General features: G+C 35.0%; 3 protein-coding genes across 4 annotated transcripts; 1 reads left to right on the forward strand and 2 right to left on the reverse strand.

The window, feature by feature from the left end:
• Positions 1-6,036: 6,036 nt before the first annotated feature.
• LOC133675943 (uncharacterized) lies at positions 6,037-7,607 on the reverse strand. Its single transcript, XM_062097512.1, has one exon. The coding sequence runs from the start codon at positions 7,429-7,431 to the stop codon at positions 6,289-6,291; it is 1,143 nt and encodes a 380-aa protein (XP_061953496.1). The 5' UTR covers positions 7,432-7,607; the 3' UTR covers positions 6,037-6,288.
• A 6,512-nt stretch (positions 7,608-14,119) lies between these two features.
• On the forward strand, positions 14,120-19,384 carry LOC133685455 (probable anion transporter 1, chloroplastic). Of its 2 annotated transcripts, none has more exons than XM_062106907.1 (10): positions 14,120-14,628; positions 14,827-14,934; positions 15,018-15,173; positions 15,268-15,483; positions 15,731-15,940; positions 16,659-16,796; positions 16,934-17,035; positions 17,365-17,430; positions 17,676-17,760; positions 18,950-19,384. In XM_062106907.1, exons 1-10 carry the CDS (start codon positions 14,248-14,250, stop codon positions 19,045-19,047), a joined length of 1,560 nt encoding a protein of 519 aa, XP_061962891.1. In that variant the 5' UTR covers positions 14,120-14,247; the 3' UTR covers positions 19,048-19,384. The 2 variants fall into 2 exon arrangements, with proteins under 2 accessions (XP_061962891.1, XP_061962901.1); XM_062106917.1 differs by having other exon boundaries at positions 14,488-14,628; positions 14,813-14,934.
• Positions 19,385-19,589: 205 nt separating this feature from the next.
• LOC133685716 (cytochrome P450 86A1-like) lies at positions 19,590-21,637 on the reverse strand. Its single transcript, XM_062106927.1, has one exon. The coding sequence runs from the start codon at positions 21,476-21,478 to the stop codon at positions 19,943-19,945; it is 1,536 nt and encodes a 511-aa protein (XP_061962911.1). The 5' UTR covers positions 21,479-21,637; the 3' UTR covers positions 19,590-19,942.
• Positions 21,638-22,522: the final 885 nt, after the last annotated feature.

Genomic DNA, 22,522 nt, shown 5'->3' on the forward strand with positions numbered 1-22,522 from the left:
TTTTGCTATTTTTTTTGTTATTTTTTTTGTTTTGGTGTATTTTTTGTAATGTAGATGAAGTCTATAGTTTTTTTGCATAATTCATTGCTAAAGTCTATAGTTTTTTTTTTTGAATTTTTCGAATATTTTTTATTGTTGTATTGGCATAATTATTATTAGTTAATTTGTTGAATATTTATTGTTAATGTTGAATTTACCATAGAATTAGTAATTGAATATGTTGGAATAATTATTAATTTTACTTTATTATTGCATGATTTGTGTTTAATTTTTTTCCATTTATTTTGATTGTTATTCTAGAGTTTTTTTTTTTTAATTTATTATTTTGTTGTATTGACATAATTATTGAATAATTTGTTGAATTGTAATTGTTAATGTTGAATTTACCTTAGAATTAGTAATTGAATATGTTGGAATAATGATTAGTTTTACTCTATTATTGCATGCTTTGTGTTTAATTTTTTCCATTTATTTTGATTGTTATTCTAGAGTTTTTTTTTTAATTTATTGTTTTGTTGTATTGGCATAATTATTGAATAATTACTTGAATTGTAATTCTTAATGTTGAATTTACTTTAGGATTAGTAATTGAATATGTTGGAATAATTAGTATAGATTGGGTAAATTGGTTGTGGCTATTGTTAATATGTGTAGGTTTGTGGATTTGGGTAGTATCCGGTATAGGGGAGGTGCTGTCGAATGTTTTTTTACATTTGAATTTAATTATATAATTATTTGTATCAAATTGTGTAGATGCGTAGAACGAAAACCAGAGCTGGTCGCTCAAGTGAGGTCGCAGCTAGTTCGTCTAGCAGCGAGGATGATATTTCCTTAGGTGCCGCTCAAGAAGAGACACCTACATCACTTGCGCCGGCAACCGATGTTGCCTCTTCCAGCGGTACTTCACAGCGTAAAGGCGGCGTGCCTTTGCAGCGGAATCAATTTAGCCGCAAGTACGAGGCATAGTGGAAGGACGACCTTTCAATGTAAGTTTGTTAAGGTTTTAGTTTTTTTTAAAAAAAATTACAACATAATTTATGAAGTAATCACTATTGAATTTATTTCATTTATTTTCAGGTTCACAAACATTGAAGCCGCCCGAGTAATATCATCGGTGTTTAAATCGTTGATGGAGATTCCATTGTTTCAATGGAGTCAGATATCCAAGCATCCTGAATGGATGCCTTAAATCAATGCATGGTTTGGCAGATTTCAGGTTGGTGTTAATTTATAATTTTCAGCTTATTTCTAATAAATTATAAATATAATTGTAAATAAATTATTGTTTTTATTTAAACTTGTTTATTTATACACAGCACAAATTCTGCTGGGACAGTGAGCATAACACTGTTGTGAGGAGGGTGTGGGAAAATCACGCGGCAACTAGGTAAGATAAAAAACAATACATGATTTTTGGTATGAAGCACAGAAAAAGGCAAAAAAAACCGCGAGGGATAGGGGTTTCCAAGGCTGGAACGATGTTGCGGTTTGGAGGGATTTCAAACCGATATACATCCCGGAAGATATATGGCCGCACTATCTTGAGCACGTGACGTCTGAGCGGTTCACACGACGCTCACAGTCCGGTGCTAGCAACCAGAATCGGCCAATTCATGGCGGGGTGACAACGCACACTGGCGGCTCCGTTCCGTTTGCTGCACATGCGAAACGGATGGTAAGATTAATTTAAATGAAATATATCGTTAAATTAAGTTGTTGTTAATATATCTTTTCATTATAGGCTGCGTCTCTTGGACGTGAGCCGAGTCCGATGGAGCTGTTTGTGGAGACGCATGTGCGGTGTCAAGACCGCCAGAAGGGGGCACAACAGTTCGTTGATAACAGTGCTCAGCATTTCATGGTATGTTTGTTCAACCATTTTATTTTGTAAGTTATTATGTTTATTGTATTGAATATGATGATTACTTTTTTATTATTATTATTTTCAGGAGACCTATAATAATCGGTTGAGGGAGAGATACGGGGACGATACTTTGACCCATCCGGAATTCGATCCTGATTTGTGGATGGAGGTTGGCTCGTCAGGTGGACCCGATAAAAATCGGGTTTACGAGCTCTCCAACACTATGGCCGACAACTTGCAGTCGACCCGTAGTGTTTCAACCGTTGGGAGCTCCCAATCAATATCGAGCTTCCAATCTAAGGAGTTCGTGGCCTTGCAGCAACACACGGGTCAGCTCACCAAGAAATACGATAATCTAAAAGCGGAGTACGCATAACTCAAAGCGTCTCATGCACAATAAAGAGCGGAGTCTGAGCAACTCAAAGTGTCTCAAGCACAACAAAAAGCGGAGGATGAAGCGGCTCATGAACAACAAAAAGCATCTTATGAACAGCTTCACGAAATGATTATGAACTTGTCAAATAGCGGAACATGTGCGCCTAATCTTTTTTTGCCGTATAACCACCAGCCTCCTCCAGGATCTCCTCCTCATCCTCCTCCAACTCCACCTTTATATTAATTTGTAATCAACATTATTTACCTTTAAAACTTCATTTAATATTTTTCTTGAAACATATTCAGTTTGTAATGAATATTATTTAACTTTGTTTTTTTTATGTTTAATATAAATTTTATTTGCATAATTGGTTTGTATTACAATTAATTTATATATTTTATATTATATATTCTAAATAATTTTTAAAAAACAAATTAAGAAAAACACAATTACCAAGGATTTTCTCGATGGATGAATTCGGTCGGTATTTTAAACACCCACCGACAGACTTACCGACGGCCTTAATCCGTCGGTATTTAACAGTAGCTTCCATAATTACCGATGAATTTACAAACGGACAGATTCGATCGGTATTTCATACTCTCACCGACGAATTTACAGACGGACAGATTCGGTCGATATTTCATACTCTCACCGACGTAGTTACAGACAGATAGTTTCCATCGGTAAATTGCAATATCACCGACGGATTTTTATTCCATCGGTATATTTCAAGCGGGAATCTTTTTTTTTTGCGTGCAGATTCCGTCTGTAAAACCATCGGTAAATGGTTTTTTTGTTTTTCCGACCGAAATAGCGACGGAAGTAGGAATCACCGATGAAGGTAAAGCCGACGAACGTAATCCGTCGGTGATGACGTCGGTAAAAAAATCACCGATGAAATTCTAATCACACACCGACAGAATTGGTCCGTCGGTAAAACTGTGAAATCTTGTAGTGAGTATGGTAGGTCCCCGGTTCATCAAACCTGTTGCACTTTCAGTTCAGAAGTTTATCTAGGACCTAGCATATTATCTTGAATTTAGCTAATTGTTGAACTCATGTATATTAGGTTAGGCATTCTGCCCTCCTCATGTTACCTTGAGTTCAACTAATGGTTAAACCAAAACATGTTAGGCCTGATATCTTGCTAAATTATAATGCCAACTAACAGCTAAATTTAAGTATATTGAATCTAATATATTGCTAGATCTATATTTGCTTAAGTTTAGCTTATAATTTTTTTAATACGATAGAAATACAATGCTCTTGATTTTTTTTTAACACAATACTTATAGGACTAAAAGAAGTTTTTGTTTTTGTTTTTTCATATGTGAAATAAAGTCTACAGGTAAGCATTTGTCAAAATAGTTAAAATATGGCTTAAATTGAATAAAGAAATTCTTGTGAAAAGGAAAAGAAAGCAATTGTCTTAATTTAAAGGAATTTTTTTCCAGATAGTTTTGGTTCTGTAACAACCTCCATTTTAAGTGTGTGTGTGTAATGTATACTGCAATTGAGGAAGTCAACTCATTATTTGTATAGTCCAGCAACTAAATTATTGTTGTATTGAAAACTCCTTTTTTGTTTTTAATTTTAATGTAATCGGGTTTTGAGTAGTGAGGTGTTTGCGAACATGTGAAAATCTTGATATGTTTGATTTTATATTTTAAAAATATTTTTTAAAAAGATTTAAATTAATATTTTTAAAATGTTTTTAAATTATTTTAATGTGCAGTCAAAAATAATTTTTTAAAAATAAAAAAATATTATTTTAATATTTTTTAAATAAAAATCATTTAAAAAAAAACAATATTTGAATCACCATGTAATCAAACTTAACAATTATTGCTCTGTGAGAGGAATGGGACATTGTACCTTTAATCCTCACCCATTCCAGCAAGAGAAAAAAAAAGAAGCAAACAGAGCACGTAATTATTTGCAAGTGATGGGCCAGTTTGATGTAGGAATCCACCGGCCACTGAAAACAAAAATTAACCAGAATCAACTGCAGTATAGTGATCAAATACATTACGATTATTTATCAGGAAAAAAAAAGAAGAAAAAAATGGCAGTCCGGCAATAAGCATGCCATGTAACTAAACTAACTAATACAGACAACCACTTATTGCTCTCTCCAGTACTCAAGTCATAATTAGGGTCCACTCCTCTCTGCTGTAGCTCTAAAACACATATATACAGAAATGAAGTAGATAACATACCTATTATACAAGCATAGTCCAATGGTTGGATTGATTACAGGGTTATTTTTAGTGTCTCTGTGTTTTTGGGAGTGGAAGATTTGAGAAAGAAGAGACTTTGAATGAACAGCAGCAGGAAGTCTGGGGACTCCTCTGCAGACTTGTTCTTGAATTTCCTTTAGCTCTTTGCGCGGAAAATCTGGCTTGCTTCTTGGCACGGAAATGGAGGTTTTGAATTTGATGGGTATTCGCTCGATTTCTATGATTTTACAGCAACATAGCCTTAATGACTTGATTGAGGGCATATCAAGCAACTCTCCACCAAGCTCAGCCCAGCTGTTTCGTTGAATGACTGTACTATGTAGTTTACCTGTTTCCCGCCAGTAGGGGGTGGGCTGGATAAGGCGGAATTCCTTATGGACCCAGAGCATAGTCATGAGTGGGCCACCTCCAAAAAACAGCCCATTCAACTGTGTATTTGACAAGTAGTTCGTGAAATGTTTTAGAATATTATTTTTATTTTTATTTGTATTATGTTAATACATTAAAATAATTAAAAATACTAAAAATATATTAATTTGATATTTTCTTAGAAAAAAATAATTTTAAAAACATTTGAAAAGCTGATGAATAGGAAGAGCGTGTGTTAGCAATGAACCAACATATATTCTCAGGATAAATAAATAAATCACGAGTGATAGACATGAAGCCTAGCCAAAGGGTTCGGACTTCGGATTATATGAAATATTAAAAAAAAAAAAGAAGTCTTTTCTTAAAGTATTTAAAACTTCCGAGAGATTTAATTTTTAGGTATAAAAAATGATCAAATATAATAATCCCTTTACCGTTAAATGTTCAAAAAAAAAAAAAAAACTGTTAAGGCAACCAGTACATAGACTGTTAATAATTTATTTCTGATATTGTGGAAATGGATATAAATTTTATTTGATATCGGGATGAAAATTATTTTTTAAAATATTTTAAAAAAATTGAACCAGCACATTAAAATAATTTTAAAAAATATATAAAAATATTAATTTAAAATAAAAAATTCTTATTAAAAAAAAAACAAATAGTCAATTAGTGCATAAGTTCTAGATGGCATAAGAAATATTAAATTATTATACCAGAAGGGATTGAAATTGTGTTTTTTTAAAATTAAAATTTTTTTATTTAAAATTAATTTTTTATATTATTAGATTATTTTGATATGTTAATCTTATAAATAATTTTTTTTTAAAAAAATACTTTTTTAATATATTTCTAAATAAAAAATTCTGTAAGTATCAAATACCTCATAAATTCTATTTTACTGAAACATGGTAGGAAAACTATATCAAGCAGCACCGACACCGCATGGTTAAATTGAACAAGAATACCTTTTCTTTTTTCGTGTCTGGACAATTCCAAATCATATCAATAATTGACTTAATGAAGTACAAAATTAATAATGCTAAAAATCAACAAATAACACACCAAGTTGTTTGTTGTCCAAATGGAAGGTTAGTTGCATACATTTAAGTTATCTCTTACGTGACCGTAGCTATTTCCATGGGGGTTATAGCCCTTGATAATGGTTAAGAGTATTTAAATAATAATAATAATAATAATAATAATAATAAATCAGAAGCAAATCAGGAGAAATTAATCCGCAACTAACATTATACAGTATCTACTCTCTGGGGTAATGGGGTCGAGACCAGCTGACCATGTTTTGGTCACAGTCACGGATCAAGTAAAAAAGTAAAATCAAAAGCCATGATCACCACCACACATCACGCTTGACAAATCCATCAAAATTAAAAACGACAAGCAGAAGGGATCATGCGCTATTACCATGATCACACTCACACAGTATATACAATAACAAAGCAGGGAAGCACAGCCCTTGGATTAAACACCAACAGCTCCTCCTCGTCCAACCTCGTGTGCATCCCACTGCCACCTCTTCCCAGGACAGAATCGGACCCACTATCCTGCTTGTCTATATCCTCCTCCAGATCACACCCGATCCGACCCGCCACGACCCGGCAGACTAGCATAGCCCGTTTCACGTTCATGAACTTGAACTCCTCTTCAATCTCCTCAGGGAACGCCATGTGTGCTCTCCAGCTAGTAGACAGTGTAGAAATTCCATCCATCTTTGGTGAGAAACCAGACTTGATTATCCCACAAACACTGCAATATTGCTGGTTACAAATACTAGAATCCCCGTTCAGTCCTAAATCACACATAAAAGTTGAGCAGTAAAACCTCAAGAGCTCATTACCATCAGCAATGCACCTCTCATCTCGTCTCTTGATAGGACTGTTTCTCGCTGCTTTGGCTTTGACAAACTCTCTGTACTCCTCAAATCTTGACAATATCTTTGGACTATTATGGATCTTCAAAATCCTACGGATTTCTGGGCTCTTCTCCTTACAAGACCATCCAGTTTTAAATATGATATCGACTATATTCTTGCCTGAATCACCGTCTAGAAGCTGTGTGACAGCATGTTTGATAGCTTGATGTTGTTCGAGAAGCTGAGGTTTCTGGAAAACTTCACCGCAAGCTGTGCATGGAAAAATATCATTTCTCAAAGGAAAGAATTGGTGATCTGTTGAGATATCGGGTTCTTCGCAGGACCCAGTTGACTTTTTCCTTGGTGGAAGTTCGGACGAGTGAGTTTGATCAGGTAGGATCATGGAGACAATGGATTGCTGTGATGATCTTGCTGAGGTTAGAATCGGAGCTGCAGGTTGAGTTTGGGTTTTGGACGTTTTACCAGAGAAAATGCTTTTGAGGTAGGACCAAGAGGAAGAGAGAGCTTTGTGGGGTTTTAGGCGAGAATGAGAAGAAGAAATGGGAGCAAGAGGAGAGACTTTTTTGCGTTTCTTGGCTGGTTGGCGATCGTCTAATTTGGCTTTGAAAATAAAGCAACCAAGATGGAGAAGAAGGATAAAGAAAGAGAGGAATTTGTTGAAGACTGAACCTGTATTGGTTGCCATTGTTTTTGGAATCAGCTTGAGCTCTGGTAATTCTTCAGGACATCGGCATTCCTGTCCTAGAGAGAGGGGGAGTCATGTGAGAAGGAATGATGGAAGAAGCAAGGGAGAAAGTATAGCAATGGAAAGAAAGAATGAAATGTATAGGAAGCTGACATTAAGGGTGGGGGCATGGAAGAATAAAGTTAAGAGTAGGTGGAACGCAACTTCATGGCATATATTGTCATATTTATTATTTTATTTCATGTGTGGGGCACAACATGATAATTTATCGTTCTAGTTTTTGAGATGATAATGGGGATTAAAGCAGAAAATATCATTGCAGATGAGTTCAGTTGAAATCATTTTTTATCGAAAAGTAACTCCCAATAATTCCAAGAAAAATGTTAATCTTATCCAACCTTTCTTCCCATCTATATATTAATGTTTTACACTCTATTAAGGGCTGTTTGTCAGCTTAAAATTTGAATTACTTTTTATATATATTTTACCGTATTGTGTTAAAAATAAATTTTAAAAAATATTATTTTAATATATTTTTAAATAAAAAACATTTTAAAACACAATCCACCCCACAAAGAATTCATTCACCAAATATTTATGGGATGGGATGGAATTAGTTCTTATTAACGTCATCCTCAAGAACAATTTCCAGCATTGCAAAGTAGTTGCCGGGGTAATTAAGGTTGATTTGGCTGTACGCGAGGTGCATAAACATTGAGACCTTGTTTTCTCTCGGGATCGGTGAGGAGATAGGGCAAATTATATCGAATAACGGAGCATTAGAGAAATTATTAAGAGGATGCAAGAAAGGCGGGCTTGGCATGTGGAGGCCTCTAATGCTGATGATGCAACTGCAACTGCAAATACTGATATATGGTATCTTATTATTGTTATCGGAGGCGTAATTCAAACTCCTAGCTAGATAAGAGATGAACGTGGCTATCTCCACACGTGCAGGGGTTCCTCGTTAAGCAGACAAACTTATCTTGTTTGTATATTTTCTTTCTGCGTCTTACAGATCGTCACAACATGAATTTGAGTGCCGATCGATTCCTCACAATTTGTTTATGAACACAGATATTGCCGCTCTTCCCCTGCTCCCAAGGAGAATCCAATGCATATAGTTCTGCATATAGCATATATATGACCACGTAACACATGATCTCTTGCAGATGCTCAGCCTTCAGTTACAATTTTTAACAATAGCAACGACGAATCTCCTCTGTCCTAAAAGCAGCAGTGACCAAATATCAAATGAAGAATCTTAAGAAGTAATTAATCTTGTGAAAGTTTTTTCGAGTCATTTACAGAAAATCCATATTCGAGAGAGTTATTTTAATTAGTGCCCCTCAGTGTGTGAGCAACTTTGTCTTGAAACTTCCAATTACATTGTTGAATCATACCCAGAAACAGTTGAAAGAACTAGTGTGATGGGGTAAGTGGAGGTAATCAGGTTAACTTTTCAGCATGAGCTGACCCAGAGAAAGCAACCGTGATTAGCTTGATACAACGTTGCACTAGCACTAGATATTCAACTAACACATAGTCGTCAAAGAGGCAGGTAATTCCAAGTAAATTGAATCCAAAGTATGTTATAATTTGCTGAATTTGTCAGCTAAACCATGATAACAACTTGGTATTGATTTGCTTCGATGGTCAATCGGGCAGGTACATTATCTTTCAAAATCACAACAGAAACCAACCCAGCTAGTTGACGGGTCGTTTTCGGTTTAACACAAATATCAAAGTTGGTGCTGGATAGCCATTCTTACGTCTTTCCTGCAGAAGGCAGTAACAATGGTGTTTTTTCTTATTATTATTAATGTTGTTTTATTTTAACTCGCGATATATTGGAGGAAGGCAAAGCCAAGATTTTATGTGGGCCACATGATAGGACTGTCTTGCTTTTGAAGTGGGCCAGCACTATCTTTTTACTTGGCCGATAAATATTCTCCTGATCCCTCCGTGTCTCACGTTTATTAACAGTGTCTTTGTTTTTGCAGGAATCAAATTGCTTTTAAATAAATTTAATTTTTTTTAATATTGAGTAGATATAGGCAAAATCATCATCTTCTTCTTCTTCTTTTTCCAAGAATGGGTAAAATCATGTACAATTTACATAGAAATTTCAAGTTGAGTAATTGCGTTTAGATAAGTTAAATGAAATAAGAATTCACAGTTATATATGCTCAAAAACTTTGTTTGGGAGCTGAAAACTCTATACAATATTAGAAAAAAAAGTATAAAAAAATATCAAGAGTCATCTCAACCCAATAATTTAAGTTATTAGATTAGATTCTAGAATATGATTTATATTATTCTCTAACACGTCTTTTCAAATGAAAAATTTTTAAATTTAAAATTTGTATAGATTCATATTATTTTATGTTTAATTTTTGTTAAATAAAAAGAAATAATGACCGCTTGGTCATCAAAACTCTAATACTATATTAAAAAATTATTTTAACTTAACAATTTAAATTGTTAGATTATGTCGCGTTTATATTATTCTTAAAAAAAAACACTCAAAATTATGGTTGACAGAGCAGTCAAATTTAAGAGTATGGTCGAAACATGTATCGATTTGATTATCATCATGCAAGCATTGTCGAAATAAAAAAGCTTTTGTGTCCAACACATTATCCTAAAAACCTTCACAAAAATCATCGCGTGTGATGGATAGATAGCTTCATTACCATCGTTGTCAGGCTAAACAGAATAAATGCTGGGTTGTGACACGACATTAGTCATTGATATCATTATGTTTCTTCCTTCTCGACTGATTAACAAAACTGAAAGAGGATCATAAGCAGCTGCTGGCGGTGACAAATAGCTATCATCGAGACCAAGACTCTCAAGTGAGTTCGGAACAAACTTTTATGCCGCTGACAGCATCAATAACCTTTTGATAAATGTCGCCTTAAACTAGCTTATTGGATATCAAATCAAATGATTATATTTGTGAGTTTTAATAGTTTTTGAAGGGTTGCAGAAATTATTTTTAAAAATATTTTTTATTTAAAAATATATTAAAAATATTTTATTTTTATTTTCTTAAAATTATTTTGATATTAGTATTTTGAAATAATAAAAAACATATACAAATAATATTGAATAAAATTAATTTAAAATTTAGTAAATTATTTTGAATACAGTTCCAATACAATCCATCGAGCCTATTTTGAATTGAAATTACACTTATTTTTTATAAAAAAGTTATTTTTTTTAAAATTAATTTTTTAAAAAATATTTTTAAATCATTTTAATGTATTCTCCCCGCCAAAGCATCGACACCATTTGTAACCGGGCAGACTCAACAGTTCAACAGCATCTACAGAATGTTGATGCCCCCACAGGAAAAAAAAGAAAAAAGAAGAAGACGGTCAGTGATTAAAATTGACTTTGAACATTTCGTTGACTCAACAAATAATAATAATAATTATTATTTTAAAAAAAAAAAGAAGGAAACAGAGCCTTGGTCCCATGTTCCTTACTCTTTACTTCTCTCCCCAACAGTCTCTCTCGTGAAAGAAAGATGCCGACAATGTTCTAGAATAGTAACTAAAGATGGTTTTCTAGGTTGATTGGTGACCATTTTATTAATTTAATTTAAGATAAAAATATGTGTTAAAAATCCCAGTGCTATCGTCTGGGCTCCACACACCCATGCTCTTATTCTCAAGCCGGCAAAATGATGTGGACAAAGCGCGGACAGATCTCCAACACGATCTTATCTGAGAAGATGCTTGCTTGTGCCTTACAAAATGTTTCATTTCAAAGTCTATTCTAAGAATTCAATTCTCAACTATATTTCACAGAGCGTTGCAGAGTTTTCTCTTCTTCTTGAATGCTGATTGCGGAGCAACTACCTCAATTTACTAATTTAATTTATATTATTTATTATTATGTTTTTTTAAATAACAAATTTTTAAATTTAAAATTTACATAAACTCTTATTATTTTATATTTAATTTTTATTAAATAAATATAAATATTAAAATTAAAACTCGTGAGTACTTTACTATTAAAACTCTAATATCATATTAAATAATCAATTTAATTAAAAAATTTAAATTATTAAATAAAATTTCAAAATGTAATTTATAATATTTATAAATACATGCACTTAGGAGTGATTATTTTCGATTCAATTTAGTTTTTATTAAAAAAAGTAACCAAACTAAATTAAAAAAAAAACCTTACAAAAACCGGTTCAAACTGACCTGTTTCAGTTCAGTTAGCTTTTTTAGACAGAAACAGGCTCAAATTAATTTGGCTAAATTTTTTCTAGTTTGACTTAATTTTTTTAATTTGACTCGTTTTTTTTAATTTTTTTTTATTTAGATTCGGTTTGGTTTTCTTGATCGGTTAATTGCACCTAAAATCTCCAAATGTGTCCTTTGTCCTTTCATATTTTGGCCCAAATTCCGATCCTTTTCCTAATCTTTAGCAATCAATTTTACTCAAGTATATAATCCGGCACCCACCTTGGTGTCAAGATTAATGATCGATCTTCATTGTACTGTGTCATTTGTACAACTGTTTTGAAACGGGACGCCCTTAATTTTTTGCTCAAGATCATACTGCAGGTAACACTACATATGCATTAAAAGCAAATATACTTGTTGCTTTATATATATTAGCGCATGCAAATATCACTTATGCTTGCTTTGAATTTCATGAATGTATTGATATATACAAGTTTTATGTTTGTGATATCAAAACATTATAAATAGGACTACATTTTATCTCCATAAATCATATCTGAGATGAAAAGAATAAAAATAATATCTTTAATAGCGATATTTTTAAGGCTATAACTAAAAAATAAAGTATTTTAAGTAGCATAGCTTTTGATGATCTCCCGATATTAAATATGCTCAGGAATAGTGTTTGGTTATTTAAAAAATAATCAATTATATGTTCATGTCAATATTTTATTCCTATAAAAGTAGAGGATTGATGGTAGCATTCTCAGTTCTTACAAAATAGTCTCTTTTTATAGAATTTAAAGATCCTCCGACGATTAAGTAAATGAATTTAAAGTAAGAAAGTGTACTAAATGAAGAGAAGAGCATTAAACTCTAAAAACAATAACACTTGCTCTTATTTTTTGTGTAATAAATATTTTTAGAATGTAAGATAAGAGAATAAATGTCATAAATCCTTTTACTTGGATGGTTCGAGTCAAAGAACCATTTCAACCCAATAGCTTAAACTGTCAGGTGAAGTCTCAAGATATGATTTATATTATTCTCTAACACACTTTTTTAAGTGAAGCCCTTTGAACTTGAAACTTGCACAAGTTTACATTACCTTATACTTAATTTTTACAAAGTAAATGGGGATAGTGAGATTCGAACTCGTGACCGCTTGGTCATCAAAGCTCTGATACCGTGTCAAAGAACTATCTTAACTCAATAGTTTAAGTTGTTAGGTAAGGTATCAATATATGATTTATATTATTCTCTAACAATTTGGATGATATTTATAGCCTTTGTACTTTGAGTTTTGTTGTTTTCTTTAAGAAGTCGAAAGTTTTTCCTTTTTGAATATCTTAGCAAGGAAATAGTTCATTGCATCAACAGTAATGCTCATTAAAATATCTTTTTACACGACAATACTGTTAACGAGAATTACCCTTACATATCATTGTTGCTGATGAATAAACAATAGAGCTATAAAAAAATTTTATACCTTGTTTCGTACACAACATTTAATATTAATGGGAATAACTCTATCATAACATTTATGTCGATTGAAGTATAGTCGGCTTTTATAAAATTTTTATACATTTAGGGGTGTCTGAGAATGATTATCCTATGGTCTGACATCGTGTTAGATCCACGTACACTTAGATCCGGTGTGAACTTGAGGGATTTAAGTGTGGCGTTTTATCAGACTCATAAGCATTTAGGCGTAACATATAGCCGAGCATAAAAAAGTTGACTTTGGTATTTTACCAAACCCATAAGTATTTGAGTTTAATGTATAGCCGAGCTCAAAAAAGAATTGAGTCTAATATCTTATCAGATTCATAAATATTTTTGGCTTAGCATATAATTCATAATTGAGCTTTAAGGGTATGGAGTTTAAAAAAAGCACTAAACCGCTAAGTTTGATATGCTATCAAGCTTATGCATGTTAGACTATTACCCAGTTGACCATTTTATTCCTGAGCTATATTATACTAATAAGTTGTGTATAAAATATTTCACTCCTTAAGCTTTGAACTAACTTATTTGTGTAGAGTTGAAGTTGAGTCAAACAAGTAATGGTTTGAGCTACTGTATCATAAAAGGATATGTCATTGACAACATTTCCCCCGTGTCTACTAAAAAAATATATAAATAACACTTTTCCTTCTGTAAGCTTTAATTAATTAATAACGAGGGGAGAACATTTGAAGCTGGAGCTAGCGCCCAGCCCACAGTAAACGACTCTAGCATTTGAAGTTTGGACCCAGGTTTAAGCCCATCATTGATGTTAGATTGGTTTCTAACTTTCTATTGACCGAAGCCCGTCGAAATCAAGACTAAGCAAATCACTAATGGGCCTACACTTGATTGTTGGCTCAGCCCAAAAAATAACCCAACGACCAACTGTATTGTTCTCTGTTAAGAGTTAAACTCCCCGCCCTTTCATCATCCAATCCTCTCCAATCACACAGCGCCACATGTGAAAACAATCACCAATCCCCATAAATATCCCTCCCTCCAAAACTCAAAATATCCTGCTCTGCTTCCCTATCTGAAATGTGGTGAAGGAGCACTAACAATCTCGCTTCCTCACGGCAGGACCACCACCACCAGCGCCATGAACGCTACTAGAGCTCTTCTCTACTCTTTCACCGACCGTCCTTTTCGCCCTCTAAAATCACTTCCCGATATCTCGTGCCCTAAAAGACCTAGAGAGGCGCTTAATTTCCGAGTCCGGTTACGCACTGATCAAAGGTGCTGTATCTTTCGGGTCTCGGTGAGGAATTCGGGTCGGGGTGAGACGGGGAAGGTGTATGCTGATGTTAAGTCGGATAGGTATGAGATCTTGGAGTCGGTTCCGGAATCGGTGAAGTTGGAGGAGGATACTTTGGACGATGCCGTTCTGGATAGTACGGTGCCGTGGTGGGAAGAGTTCCCTAAACGATGGGTCATTGTGATTCTCTGTTTCTCGGCTTTTCTTCTTTGCAATATGGATAGAGTACGTTGTTGTCATTCCTTTCGTCTCTTTCATATCTGCTTTGATTTTCCTTTATATGTTGAATTATCATAAAGAAGAGAGAACAGTACTCTTAACTCTGACAATGGAGAAAAATTAGAATTCTTGAAGTTCATAATTTGTTTTTTAATTTTTCTGGAGTAATTAAGAAGTAAATTATGAGCAGATGCTGTTAATCAGGTAAACATGAGCATTGCAATACTACCAATGTCAGCCGAGTACAATTGGAACCCAGCCACTGTCGGTTTGATTCAGTCTTCTTTTTTCTGGGGCTACCTACTCACTCAGGTAACTTTAACAAGCTCTCTCTCTAGATTACTATACATTTGCTTACTAATAATTTTATTTTATATTCTTGTTATGATTGATAGATTGCTGGTGGCATTTGGGCGGACACAGTGGGCGGGAAGAGGGTTTTGGGATTTGGCGTCATTTGGTGGTCCATTGCCACGGCTCTTACTCCTGTTGCTGCTAAAGCTGGATTGCCCTTCCTACTCGTTGTTCGCGCGTTCATGGGGATTGGCGAGGTAAGTTATTTAGCTAAACTATTGATTGACAAACAAGCGTTTTTGTCATATTCTACAGTGGATGTTTATTTAATTTAGTTTGGTGCTGTTTCAGGGGGTTGCGATGCCTGCCATGAATACCATTCTGTCCAAATGGGTTCCTGTATCAGAGAGGAGCAGGTCATTAGCGCTTGTGTATAGTGGGATGTACCTTGGATCAGTCACTGGCCTGGGCTTTTCACCATTCTTAATACATCAGTTTGGATGGCCATCGGTCTTTTATTCCTTCGGTTCTCTAGGAACAGTTTGGTTTGCTGCATGGCTCAGTAAGGTAAAAAATGCTGGTTGTACTTTGTAGACAATCATTATTTTCATTTAGCATGTTTCTTTTCAACTTTTGGACTGAGATGGTAGATTCAAATTCCATTCCTATTACAATTTTTTTTAGCCTTTAATTTTTCTGTCCATGAAAACTATAATTTCTGATTTAAATTTTGCTTTTAATTAAGGGTTCTCTTCCCCTATAAAAAAATGTGTCGCCTTTCAAGCTGTTCATTCTTCATTCTTTATACCTATAGGCACACAGTTCACCTCTTGATGATCCTCAGCTACGGCCCGAAGAAAAGAAGTTGATTTTTGCGAACAGTTCTTCAAAGGAACCTGTTAAATCGATTCCTTGGGGACTGATCTTGTCGAAACCCCCTGTATGGGCTCTGATAGTGTCCCACTTCTGTCATAACTGGGGTACATTTATTCTTCTTACATGGATGCCAACATATTATAACCAAGTAAGTCTTTCTTTCCAACATGAGCTTGCATGATCTGGGTCTGTTGTATCATTTAAAATATATCTTATATGATATCTTGTGAATTTTCAGAGTTAAAACTCTTCGTGTGACATTTGGACTGCATTCTTGTTGTGCATGAGTAGCGGTCAGTAATTTTATCTTAGCTTGCTAATGGGTAGAGAAGTCAACTTAGAAACCATTAGCTAGAAATAATGTACTGTCAACATCTTGAAAAGTGGCGAGAATCAATGGGAAACCTTGTATCACTTTCATGAAAAGAGAAACTTGTTGGTGTTTTGACTTGCTACTATTGGATGGCTAACCTTGAAACTACTATGTCAAGTGAATCATTTGATATGAGGCCACCCTTTAATGTTGTGGATTGGCTTAGGATTTTAAAAACCTTGTTGATGTTATCTTCTCACATTGTAAAATGTGAGGTACAGGTAGGAATTAAACCATAAAAAGGTACTTGTTATAAGATACACCTTTTATTTTCAGTTCAATCAATCTTGTACCTTAACCTCCATCTTGTCAAATTCTGTTAACGATGCATTGAAACACGGAAGTACATGCTACTGTCTCTTTTACTTACAGTTTTGCTATCATCTTGCTCACAAATTGTAGAAGACACTTGCAGCCTTGCAATTACATTGCTTACAAAAGCTACCTTTCTATTGTTAAAACCGCTGAGCGCAATTTCCTTTTGGCTATACAGGTCTTGAAGTTCAATCTTACAGAATCTGGGCTTTTCTGTGTCTTACCCTGGCTTACAATGGCATTTTCTGCAAATTTGGGAGGGTGGATTGCAGATACTCTTGTAAGCAAAGGTTTATCTGTAACAACGGTCCGTAAGGTATCACTAAAGGCGATACTAAATTCACCAGTCCCTTTCTCTCTCTCTTTCTCGTCATCTCGGCTTTATTTGCTTCTAAGCACTATTAATTTCATGTTTTTTCTTTGTTCATTAATGCACTTTGCCCTCCTTGGCAGATCATGCAATCAATTGGCTTTCTTGGCCCTGCCTTCTTCCTAACTCAGCTGAGCCACATTGATTCTCCTGCAATGGCTGTTCTGTGCATGGCATGCAGCCAGGTTTGCTTCTTACATTAAGACATGAACAACTAATGTAGTTCTTGCATCCACTATTCGACTTTTTCAAATTTAAGTAGAAATAGTCAGTATATGTATTAACTTGCAAAGAGGTTGCCCTGTTTATCATCTGTATATTTTATCTGTCTGCTCTTTTGTTTGTCTTGTAAGTTCTATTTATGCGACCATGCATGGAGTTCAGTTGTCCTGACTGAGAGAAATTTCAGTTTAGAGTGTTATTATTTTTCCTTTTTCTTTTTTGCTTGAGTGAAACGAGAACATATTTTCGAAATTCTCTGCTCTTAAACTAACTGCTTCTTTTTCTTCAACAGGGAACCGATGCATTTTCCCAGTCTGGTTTATATTCAAACCATCAAGATATTGCTCCTCGATATTCTGTGAGTATCAATCCTTGTAATGCTGTTGTCAGTTGATGTCCTAAATTTTCCTTGTTTAGTGGTGGGGGCTATTAATTGTGTTTTAATTGCTGTCTTGAATCATCTACCATGAGGCGCCTTTTGAGGGGTCTGGAAAATTTGATGTTGCATAGCTGTTGCTGTTGTATTGTTGTGCTGTCATTGCTTCTATTTCCTCGGAATGATAACTTAATTGTTCCTATTTTTTATTTCTAATTATCATCCAGGGAGTGTTGCTTGGTCTATCCAATACAGCTGGAGTATTGGCAGGGGTGTTTGGAACTGCATCAACTGGTTACATCTTGCAACATGGTAAGAACTCATCCTTGGCATTTATGTTGCTGGTAAGACAATTAAATCATTAATATCTGCTATACTATATTTGAAGAAAAGCAATTAAAAGGTTGAAATTTTCTACAAAGCCAAAGATGTCCAAGTCACTCCTAGCTTAGTCATTCTGGTCTTGGATTTGGATCGATTTTATTTAAGCTTGAGGTTTTTGTTCAAATTACCCTTGGTATGGTTTTGAAGGCATTAGAATCAAGTCCTAGTTTTCAAGAGGACAATTTGGGTGAAAACCTAGATTTTTCTAATTGGAGGTCTCGTATTCAAATTCTTTAATAGGCTAGAGGATGAAGAGGGGTTACCTTCCATTGTCTAGTGTAAGGTTCAACAAACCATATAAAGCTAAAGGAGAAAAAAAGGACTGCCTCCATTTTGTGATGAAGGAACTAACAGTTTTACTTATGTCACTACTAATGTGGTAACCTGTAATAAGATGAAATGTTTTCTATTTAATGACATAATATGGCAGGTTCACTCTTTCGAATTCAGATTCTTTCATGTTCCTTTCTCTCATGTTCTTTCATGTTCATTAAATCTAAACCATCAAATTCATATGAATGGGCATGATTATAGCATATTTAAAGATGACAAAAATTAAACTACCTGCTATTTTTTTAAAAATCCCATCTAATCTAGATAATTAGGCAATGTGACTGGTCATGTTCCCTTCAGAACATGAGAGGACTCAAGACCCACTCTTGAGGACCATTTAATGACTGTCACCCCTAGCATTACTCGCCATAAAATGTAGCCTATTTTATGCTGAAGTTGCGTTCTTGGAGTACAGTTATTTGGGCATCAAGGTTCAATCCCTCTAGTTGTAAATTGTGATATATTTATTTCAATCTCTAAAACAGAGTGCCAAAATGTCAGAAGCTAGAAGTAAGGCTTCCATTAAATTTTCTGATAAGAGAACTTCTGTGAACAGGGCCCTCATTTTATGAATGCAGAAAAAAGAATAGAGAAATGGCCATGCTGCCCTGCTAGATTCTTATTGCCTTAGTTAACAGTTGCTTTTGAATTCAAGCTCTTGTCTGCTTTAGAAACTTAGATTTACGTCAGCCAATTCCTGCACCACCTTTATTGAAATTTAACACTCTGAATTTTACACCATCTGATTCTTGTGCATTTCTTCTCTCCCTCGTTGCCATCTCAGGTTCTTGGGATGATGTTTTCAAGGTTTCAGTTGGGCTCTACTTGGTTGGTACAGTGGTCTGGAACCTCTTTTCAACTGGTGAGAAAATATTGGATTAACTTTCATGGAAGCCAACATAGGTTACGGCTCAAGCCCAGTGATTCCCGAACCAATGCAGAAGGCTCAGATGATTGAATGGGAAAAGGTGAAATTGTGAACGAGATTAAATTGAAGAACAACTAGACAAATTTCATACGGGATTCTTGAGCTTGAGGAACTGGAAAAAGATTTTGAATGCCAAAATATAGCTCAAGTTTAGAGTTGCATGCATGTCTGGGGCTCCAGCACAAATGAAACAGTCGCATACATCTCAATGAAGAATGTACCTGTAAAGTATCTCCGACCCTGCTTGTAAATGTTACATTCAATACCTAATGAATCAGTTTTGTTTTTGCAGTATGTTTCTTCATTTCTTTTTTTGTCCTATAGTTATATTATTTAATTAAGTAAAATTTCATTAGGGCTTTCTTTTCCTGTTTATAAATATTTTGGCATCATCTACATTTGTGATTTGTGACGGTACTGCACACAAAACTCTCATAGCAGTAGGGTAGGAAATTTCACGCAGATTCTTAAACGTTATATGTTGAAGCAAGCAAGATTTAGTAATAGTAATTAAAGCGTATAATTTATCTTCTATTCACATAATTAATTATTTGAAAGCAACATCCGCTGGTATGGAATAGACAACATTACATGACAATCACTCCTAATTTTGAATGGCTCGTATACCCTCCTCCAATGTAGATGCAGCTGTATGTAGATTGAACCCATCAATGAACAAGGAATTTAAAGACGAAAACTAAAAACAATTTAAAATGACCCTTTAACAGAATTATGGGCAGTAAAGCCCCCATGATTGTGACTGAATGCCTGTATTGGCCCTGTCTCCTGTAAACGCCAAGCAATGCAAAGTTGAGCGACTCCAGAAATCTGATAATGTGGAAACCATTCCTATGCAAGATTACGAGGATGCAAGAATACACGAAGCCCATTCTTCATAAACAATGTAAGAGACATCTTCTGCTCTATGCAGTGGCCGGGAACCAGTGATAATCGGTAGCGCAACAGCACAGCAGAAGCCACAGACTTCATTTGCAAGTAAGCCAAGTCCTTCCCCAGGCAAGTCCTGGGTCCAGCATTGAAGGCCACAAACTTGTACCCGTCTTTAGGTGAATCAAATCTGTCCTCTTCTGGTGATAGCCATCGCTCTGGTTTAAATTCCTGGCAGTCCTCGCCCCATATGCTCTTCATCCTCCCAACAGAATAAATAGAATATGTAACAGTGGAACCAGCTGGTACATGTGTACCGTCAGGCAAAACATCGTCCGCTACTACGTATTTGAAATCTTGTGGTACTGACGGGTATAAACGCAGTGTTTCAGCTAATGCTGCTTTGAGATAAACCAATTTATCAGCTTCATCAAAGTCTAAAGGCTCACCAAGCCATTTCTGGTGATCATTTCCCCGTGTTTCTGTGAGTATAGTTGATATTTCCTTGATTATCTTTGCTTCGACTTCAGGATGGTTCATGACTAGCCAGAAGAACCAGCTAAGAGCAACAGATGAGGTGTCACGGCCGGCTAGGACGAAGTTGAGAGCAATTCGTTGCAGAACAGAGATTGGGAAGTGGTTGCCGTCAACGTCTCTCTTCTTCATGAACCGAGATAACAAATCATCTGATGGGTTTTCTTTGCGTGCTGCAATGGCATCATCCATGTACGTTTCTACAACTTCGAGGCTCCTCTTTAATCTCTTCTCTGCTCCAATCCCTAGAAGCTTCTCCAGCCTCCATAAGAAACCAGGGTAAAGAAGCCTCTGAAGAGTAGCTTCAGTGGCCGTGTCGAAGGCAATAGAAAATGGATTATCTGACATTTCTGGAGAGAGAGTTACTGGATCTTTGCCAAATGTGAGTCCACATATGTTATCGAAGGTTAAGCGAAGCAACAAGTCTTGCAAGTCCACAGAAAGCTTCTCTGTAGCTGCCCTGTCCAAAATGTTCCATAGACGATTCTTGATTGTCTGGTTCACCCACCGAGCCATGGCCTGCCGTAAAGTCCGAGTAGTGAACTCGAGAGCTGCGGTTTTGCGTTGTATGAGCCACGTTTCTCCATCAGTATTAAAGATCCCTTGGCCTAAAAGATCGTGAAAGGCAGTTTGCCAATCGGGTCCTTTGGGATAATTATCAAACCGGGTTCGAAGAATATGTTCCAAGTTTTTGGGGTGGCAGGTGACAGTGTAGAATCCTTGTTTGCGAGCAAAGAAAGGAAGTGCTATCGTGCACGTTTGGTAGGTTCCGGCACCACCAGTTGCACGGAGGTTACCAGCAATCCAGTCATGGATTCTTCTCCGGTTCATGAAGAGATATGGAAGGCTACCCACTAAAGGCCATACTCTTGGGCCGGTAAGTTTACGAGATAGGAGATAGAACCATAGGAGATAAGCCGAAGTAGCAGCAGCTAGGGTGAAGAACAAAGGCAAGGTCTCCATCTCAAGGTTGGTGTATTGTATTTGTGACAGGGGCTGCAGTGGACACTGGATGATGAGAGGGATGGTATAAAGAGGTGTTATATATATTGGTTGGCATAAAAAGAAAGTTTAGGAGCAGTTGTTAGGAAAAAATTGTGCATTTACGTCGAGGTCGTTGCTGGGTTGATAGGAACTGTACGAGAGAATGCACACGAAAACCATGCAATGCAAACTAATTTTAATTTTACTGCTACTATTTCTAGTCATCCGAGTAGGTGCAATTTGCCGAATGCTTAGACATTGGCTAAAAGCGTTGGTGCCTCGAAACTGACTCCGACAAGTTTCTAAATGTGGATTGCTTGAATATTTTTATCCAATTGTTGACGACTTTTTGTTCTTGATAATATTTACCAAGAAAGACAGAACAAGCACCTCCGCTCTCAGAATTACGGTGGCTTCCTCTCTTAGAAAATGATAGCTTTTCTCGGACAGATAGAGACAATAATTACTTCTCTCTTATGAAATATATTATTATGTTATTGAATGTTTGTAACTACAGTGACAATGATAGTGATTGTTTTTTAAGTTTTTTTTATTTTTTTTAAAAAATATTTTTTATTTTTGATATTAATATATTAAAACAATCTAAAATCACAAAAAATAAAATTAATTTGAAGTAAATTTTTAAAATAAAAAACAAACAGATTTTAATCGGTGCACAAGTTGGAATTGATTTTCACAAGAATCCACATGATTGCTCTTTGAGTACAGAAATTAATTTGCATTTCGATTATATATTTGCTTATTGCAAAATATTTGAGTCAATGAACTTTGTTGTACCTTCATAGAAATAAAGGATATGCAAAATGTTGGGGTTAATTCATGTTCATAGGTTTTTAAAATGACAATTTAGCTATTATGAGAAGTTTCTACGTGTCATTAAATTTAATTGTTTGTTTTTTTATTTTAAAAATATTTTTTAAAAAAATTAATTTTTTTAATTTTTCTTTACTTTAATTTTTTTGTTTTATTAAATCATTTTGATATGCTTATATTAAGAATAAT

Source organism: Populus nigra, chromosome 1, assembly GCF_951802175.1.
Source record: "Populus nigra chromosome 1, ddPopNigr1.1, whole genome shotgun sequence".
In the NCBI taxonomy this organism is placed as follows: domain Eukaryota; kingdom Viridiplantae; phylum Streptophyta; class Magnoliopsida; order Malpighiales; family Salicaceae; genus Populus; species Populus nigra.

Excerpts from the sequence above, each read along its gene's own strand:
- LOC133685716 (XM_062106927.1), bottom strand. The coding sequence starts at position 21,478 with ATGGAGACCTTGCCTTTGTTCTTCACCCTAGCTGCTGCTACTTCGGCT.
- LOC133685455 (XM_062106907.1), top strand. The coding sequence starts at position 14,248 with ATGAACGCTACTAGAGCTCTTCTCTACTCTTTCACCGACCGTCCTTTT. Across the intron at positions 15,484-15,730 it reads TTGCTGCATGGCTCAGTAAG|GCACACAGTTCACCTCTTGA; the intron begins GTAAAAAATGCT and ends TTATACCTATAG. Across the intron at positions 17,761-18,949 it reads TGGTTACATCTTGCAACATG|GTTCTTGGGATGATGTTTTC; the intron begins GTAAGAACTCAT and ends TTGCCATCTCAG.
- LOC133675943 (XM_062097512.1), bottom strand. The coding sequence starts at position 7,431 with ATGGCAACCAATACAGGTTCAGTCTTCAACAAATTCCTCTCTTTCTTT.